General features: G+C 33.7%; 1 protein-coding gene across 4 annotated transcripts in view; it reads left to right on the forward strand.

Annotated features, from left to right (window-relative positions):
- The window catches only part of LOC149784054 (uncharacterized), a 67,860-nt gene extending 63,122 nt beyond the window's left edge, over positions 1 to 4,738 (forward strand). For all 4 annotated transcript variants that reach the window (XM_089932150.1, XM_089932151.1, XM_089932149.1 and 1 more), the window contains exon 8: positions 699 to 4,738. In XM_089932150.1, coding sequence (XP_089788276.1) covers positions 699 to 926 — 228 coding nt within the window. In that variant the 3' untranslated portion in view covers positions 927 to 4,738. The remainder of the gene's footprint in view (positions 1 to 698) is intronic.
- The last annotated feature ends 2,922 nt before the right edge of the window (positions 4,739 to 7,660 follow it).

A 7,660-nucleotide genomic window follows, 5' to 3' on the forward strand; every position in this document is an offset into this window, starting at 1 on the left:
TACGCTACGAATCTCGCTTCTGCATAAAAATTTTGCAACTCGACAAACCGTGAGTCTGTACTTAGTACACAAAAGGGGCACAATTTGTCCGGTATACTCCAGTAAAATATAGCACGTTTAAAGTACATTATTCATATGATCAAATTTATCACAGATGCACAAGTAGTGCTGACTAATTTTAGGGTATGAATATTTTATTATTCGGACAGAAAAGGAAAGAAAGAAATGCGCAATACATATAGGTAGTAACTGTACAGATCCGTACCAGACCTTCGGGCACAACAAGGTTCGAAGAGGCACGCGAGAGTCTTGTGGTTGAATGATAGTATGTTTTATTTACTAACAAGCAGTGGCAAATCATTGTAAATCTTGTACAGAAACAGAAGACTGGCAAGGAAGCTGCTTTTATTTATTACTTAGCTGATAAGGACTCAGAAAATAACTATTGCCATAAAAGCTCGATTCTCCTACCCGGATTAAAAATGGACAATTATGTTCAGTACATTTTACTTACTAATTAAATAAAAACGTGTTATATTCATTTAAATGAAATAATGTAAAACATGGATTTAACAGATGGCAGTAATGGTGATTTTATTGTCTAAAGCGTATCATGAAATTTGCATCTGTAATTTTGGGATTTCATTTACATTAAATAAACATTGAACTGTGCTATCTAACCTAACCTATTTTTTCAGTTACTGGACTCCCGTGGTGACTGGTGGAAGCTGAAAAATCACAAGGGAGAAGTCGGCCATGCTCCATACATAATTCTTCAGGTAGTTCATGGTCCGGACATGGAACAGAAAACTAAACGTTATTTCAGTAGAAGAAAACATCTTATTGTCATTGTCATTTCTGTTGCTATTATTGTTTTCATCGTCATTATTGGAGTGATGCAAATCAAGAGGCCTCCTATTGTGTGATAAAAATGACAAGGCCACCTATTGTGTGATACAAATGACAAGGTCTCCTATTGTCTGATAAAAATGATAAGGCCCCCTATTCTGTTGTAAAAAGGTGACGAAGCCTCTAAATTACGGGACAACGTGTTTAAACCAATGTTTCGTTGTAAGAAAAAGTAGTCTTCCATAATGTTATAACATCTGACGGAGCTTGTTCAACGAAGTGCGTAACGACAGCAACAACAAGAACAAAACAAAATAAAAGATTATTATTATTATTATTATTATTATTATTATCAGAGAACAGATTCTAAAGAATGTTGATATTAAGATTAAACTATGAACGTTGAATGTTCAAGCAGCCTCGAAAGTTAAAATGTAAGTACAACCTTTAAACTAGAAATTAAAATGTAACATCAAATCTATTCTTATCTCAAATTATAATACTAAGATCTACCCTTATCCAGACCTGATTTCTACAAATGAATTTATATAACTTTCTAATTACCCCACCCCAGATACATACATTCTCAAACCTAAACCCTAAAATGACATTGGGTACTTTGCCATAATTTTATAAGTGATAAATAAATATCACGAAGGCCATTGGAAGATAAGAAATAAATACGAAATCATCACTTCAATGTCGAAAAATGTATTTTGTTCATACGTTTGTAAATTATAGTAAAAGTGTTATTCTTGACGATCCAAAACAAATTTCTTTGTGCCAGCATCCTTTGTTTATCGATTAGAATTATGCCTTGAATATTGTTTGCGATCAAATAAGCAATTATGTTGTAAAGATGAATGCATTACAAATCATGATTCATTGGTTAATAATGTATTACAAATCATGATTCATTGGTTAATAATGTATTACAAATCATGATTCATTGGTTAATAATGTATTACAAATCATGATTCATTGGTTAATAATGTATTACAAATCATGATTCATTGGTTAATAATGTATTACAAATCATGATTCATTGGTTAATAATGTATTACAAATCATGATTCATTGGTTAATAATGCATTACAAATCATGATTCATTGGTTAATAATGATATTAGAATGGCTTTAATTGCGAATCACTGTATGTGTTTTATCAACTCTGTATTTGATACAGTCGTTCCGATTGTCCTTTGCATCAGTAATCACCATATACACTCCCTCATATGCGCTTAAGATATGGATCGATGCAGTTAGTTAGGAGTAATCAGCAGAACAGAGGACATATATCCTGATCTGTCAGCGTATTATGCAGCTGCAGATCATGGTCTAGGTTGATTACTGTTTGACCCAACTTATATTGTATTTTCCTAATGTAACTACTATTACTTGCAATCAATATGAACTTTTTTTGCAGTCAATATATTGCAAAATTTTATTGGATTGGGACTAGACACTTTCAAATAGTACACAAATTTGAATTTATCATATTTTAAAGAACGAACCTATATTGAATAATTATTTTCTAACGTTATTTTTCTTATGTGTTTTTTCTACGAATTAGCAGATTAAAAATCACAGGTTACCAATGGAAAAAGAGAGCTGAAGAAAAATACTGAAAGAATCGAATATATGTGTCTGTCATATGAAAGGGAGATGTATTGCTTTTTATATTTCAATGTATTTTCTTTACAGAACAACGTAGTTCATATATTGTAAATACTAAATTTAGTGAAAACGTTAACATATTTGTCAAGCCTCAAATGCATTTACTCATAGAAAATCGTGATCAACTACATCATGTAAATATTCTATTTTGCATAAACATGCAATAATTATATGTCATCCTAAGTCTACTTGCAACAGAGAGAGAGAGAGAGAGAGAGAGAGAGAGAGAGAGAGAACTAAAGTTATTTTCTTTTCTTAAACGCTTGCGCTTAACCATTTGCATTGTTTGATTTAAAACCCATTATGGATATGAAATGCAAACTTTTGACAACAGCCGTACACGGAATGGCTGATGTAAACCCGCCTCTGATGATTCATACTTATATTCTCAAAAATAAGTAGGTGGATTTTCTTGTTTTCATTTTCACATTTTCAACCACTTTCCCACTGTGTAGAACGTCTCTATATATGTAAGCTCTTCACCTGTGAAAACAGTAATAGTCTGTTAGTCCACAATTTTTGATCGGCAGTTTGACGGTGTTTCGTCAGAGACTCGACAGTTTGGCAGATATTTGTAACTTTGAATTGATTTTGAATGTAATTTTATGCCATGTTGGAAACTCTATTTCTCAACAGTATGTCATACTATCTTGATAGAATGTTGAGTCTAGGTGCACCACTAGTTATCTAGCTGAAGTGAAAAGCAGTATGTTTGCGTGAACTGTCGGACGATACTAACTGGATTATTCTTTATCTCCATGATCCGAATTTCCGTTTTGATTTTGTTTTGTTATTCTATGCAATGCAGTTTAATTTATTTTCGTTGACCTGTGCAGTTATTGTTTTCAACAAACGCCGCAGGTTCTAGACATAATTATGTTGGAGAGTCGTTACATCAATTGAAAACACCGCTATATCAATGAAAGCCAATCCCCTAGCTCAGACTACAGACACGAACATTTTACTATTTAACTGTAAATTCGCTACAGCTGCATATCAGATTTTGAAAAAAGTTTGGCATATTTTACCCCTCGCTATGTGTATTCATGGAAAGTAAGTATACAAATTATTGGTCGTTTATTTTAAAAAGAGGTGATTTTTGAGAAGATGCAGACTCTGTATATAGAATAAAGAAAAGGGACATCAGACCCTGATGTTATGAGAAATGCTTTTCATTAAGGAAGGTGACCAGTAAGGCAGGTTGCGCTGTAATTAGACTGTATATAGTTACAAAGAGGAATTTATAATTTAGTGATGTGCGTGACGCAAATTTTATTTTTTTGTTTTCATGAATCAGCCGTAAGCATAAAGTTGTAATACTTTAATACTTACAATTACCAAGTACAACTTTTTTAAAATCAAGACAATGTAGCAAGCATTTATGTTGGTTAAAATGGCATCATGTAACGTAGAAAACATAATGTTAATGGTTCATAACACCAGAAAAAAAACTTTTTGTATTCACGCAAACTTTTGGTGTGGTTTGACAACATTTGTAAACAATGCTTTATTAATTTATTATGTTCGATTTATTATTCTTTTTACAAAATGTATTTGTAGATATAAGAACTGAACTTCGTATTTCAGAATCTAATATATTATGGATCACACACTATGCATGAACGTCCGTAGCTTGAAAATGGATTACACACTGTGCATGAACGGTCGTAACTTGAAAATGGATTACATACCGTGCATGAACGGCTGTAGCTTGAAAATGGATTACACACTATGCGTGAACGGTCGTAACTTGAAAATGAATAACACACTATGCATGTACGGCCTTAGCGTGAAAATGGATTACACACTCTGCATTAAAATAACTTAAAAATTCATAATATAATATTTATGAACGGCCGTATTAAAGCAGTGTGTAATCGATATTCCTGCTTGATGACGTTATGAATCCTGTCAAATATAATGAACAGTTTTTAAGTGAATGTAATATAATGGTAAAATGTTAAACAGATAATCGATGTAGTTAAAGCTACACATATTGCAGAAAAGTTTTAAAGAAAACGTATAATTACTACTATTTAAATGTAATTTTTAATTGTATACAGAGTTTATAACGACGTACCGTGTGTGTGGTTACGATAAATTACTATTGTTTTCGTTGTATTTATAGGTCCAACAACACGCACACACGCACGCACACAGATTATTACGTATATGTACGTTATGAAGAAATAAAATTGATAAATCAAATACAATGACTTTATCTCGATTCTCATAAGAAACAATAACAAAGGTAAAATGCATAAAAATATATTACAAATATTGTAGTTTATTCAAGTTGCAGGAAGCCAAATATCATTGAAACTGTCGTGTTCCTACATTAAACGATTTTAATGTCTTTGTCCACATTCATATCGAATGAGCATCAGCAGGTTTCATGCAATGCATCTAATTACGTGTAATTTACATCACACTATGCTAAGAAGGTCTGTATACCGGAGTATGTGTAACGTATAATACACTATCCTAAGAAAGTCAGTAACAGAGTATGATGTGTACCGGAGTATGTATAACGTATAATACACTATGCTAAGAAGGTCAATAACAGAGTACGCTGTATACCGGAGTATGTGTAACGTATAATGCACTATGCTAAGAAAGTCAATAATAGAGTATGCTGTATACCGGAGTATGTGTAATATATAATACACTATGCTAAAAAGGTCAATAACAGAGTACGCTGTATACCGGAGTATGTGTAACGTATAATACACTATCCTAAGAAAGTCAGTAACAGAGTATGATGTGTACCGGAGTATGTATAACGTATAATACACTATGCTAAGAAGATCAATAACACATGTATAGCGGAGTATGTGTATTGTAATCGCACTTTATTTGTAATGTAAATCACACTATACAAAGTTAATATTAGAGAATGCTGCATAACGGATTACATACATTCTATGAATTCATTATAAAATGCGTGTAGCTCCTTTCGGCCATGATACAAGTGCAAAGAGTTTCCATAATTAATACTGTAAGTATCCTAGGCGGACGAAACTAAAGCGTAGGTCTATGGAGGTAGGATTCATGAATTAGAGCGTAAGTCTCTTCTAGTAGGATCCTGGAACTCGAACGTAGGTTTCTGGTGGTAGAATTCAGGATCTACAGAGATAAATACAGATGGATAAATAAGTGCATAAAGAAAATGAAAATAAGTTTTATTTTTTTAAAGAATAATTATGCTAAATTAAAATTGTCATTTGACAGTCATATATTTGTTTATTAGAACTGATATTTTCACCTGCGTGGACAATAATAATAATAATAAAAATAATAATAATAATAATAATAATAATAATCGAACCAACCAATGACTACACATTCGCTAAACCATTATTGCATTCTTGTATATTATTTCTTCTTTCGAATTCGCATTGTGACTGCTCCTGTGGCATAGTAGTTAGAGCGTTCGCCTCGGATGCGGGTGGTCGCGGGTTTGCACTCCGACCGAGTCTTACCAAAGATTTATAACAATGGAACTAGCAGCTACCTCATTTGGCGCCCATCAGTAAGATGTTAGTATTAGGAGTGGTCGGCCCTCTGTTAGGATAATGTGACTGGGTGGGACATGATGCTATATGTCTGCGGCATGATGCTCCAGTGCTAGACATCACAACAAACTGTCCCACTGCAGACGTAGTGGCGATATGACTGAATTTTTTTAAAGCTACGTTAAAAGTCCCCTCCCCCTTCATATTATTTATCAATACGCGTTTCGAAGTCGTAGGTCGGTATTTAGTGTCATGCAATACTAGCATGACCCAAACACATTATACAATGAGTTCATCCTCAAATAACCAAAATACCAATACGTAAGAAAATCATAAGATATCCCATTCTTGATAAAAATTAGAGGGGATCATTACAAGAAACTAATCCAAAATACTTTCATGTTATGACATCTGTACTAGTAAGTGGTTATTTATTCTGTTTAAGAAATACTCCCGATAATTAAACAAATGATCACAAGAATCCTAAACAAAAATTACAAACGGTGACGTAAATACACATAACACAAACCCTAGGTCTATTACGTTACCCACACCTCCGAAAAGCACTCGAACAGAGTTATCACAAATGACAAGCCTGTGGTAATAAATCCAAACTAATTTGATCACTCAGAATCAACCAACAACCATATTGGTGATTCTCAAACATGATGACAGTAAGACAGGAAAATGACTCAACAAATCAAGCGATCAGCCATCTGACTCGTCACCCCCATCAAACTGAAAATAATAATTTGACGCCTTAATAATAGACAGGAAAAGATCTTAAACTAAATTAAGTTAATTTAAACATAACATTGTATGGACTCAGTTCTCAAGGCTGCAGACGTTTATCAATAACATGTTTCAAAAGTCATTTCTGCATCTTCTTAAGCAGACTCGATTAAAAAAAAAGAATGTCATATCAGGGTTACTGGGATGTCTTACTAGCTGATCGAGAGTTTACCAAAGTGAAATGAAGTAAAATGAGTGTTTATCTTTGATGACACAACTGTACTACATCGAAGATCTCATGCAAAACCAGAAAGTCGCCAAATGATTGGCCAAACACGCACGCATATCCTTCTACCACATCGTACCTACAAGCAACCAAATTCGCATTAACATGGCAACAAAGAAACCTGGCGCTTTCAAACTAAACAATGCATTTCAATACCTTCAGACTGTGTCAGGTGATTCCTCTGCCAACACTTTAAGCTCACTCAAACCTAACAGCTTTCTCAAGATGTTAACGTCTTTCAACACCTTCCTCAAAAACAATGGTGACGATGATTTACGTAAAGATAGTTCGAAAGAGAGTCTGAAAGACGAACCGCAGAACATGAAGTAATTGGGCGGTTGAACCAATAAGCCTTACGCCAGGGAGCACAGACAGAGCAATATCAAAACAATGACTAAACTTAACCAAGAATATGTAGCAAGACTTGCTACTGAGCACAAATAAGCCAGTTCTAAACATGAGTTTGCGACGATCCAAATATGAATCTTTTTAGTAAGAGTAGTCGTTCAGGAATTCCACACTTACCATTGACCATCACAAGCTGATTATTTGAATCTTTGCATCAACGAAGTCATTATCAGACAATAACTATAAGATAGGCG

The sequence above is a fragment of the Sinohyriopsis cumingii genome, chromosome 14, assembly GCF_028554795.1.
Source record: "Sinohyriopsis cumingii isolate HCF-2022 chromosome 14, ASM2855479v2, whole genome shotgun sequence".
NCBI lineage: Eukaryota > Metazoa > Mollusca > Bivalvia > Unionida > Unionidae > Sinohyriopsis > Sinohyriopsis cumingii.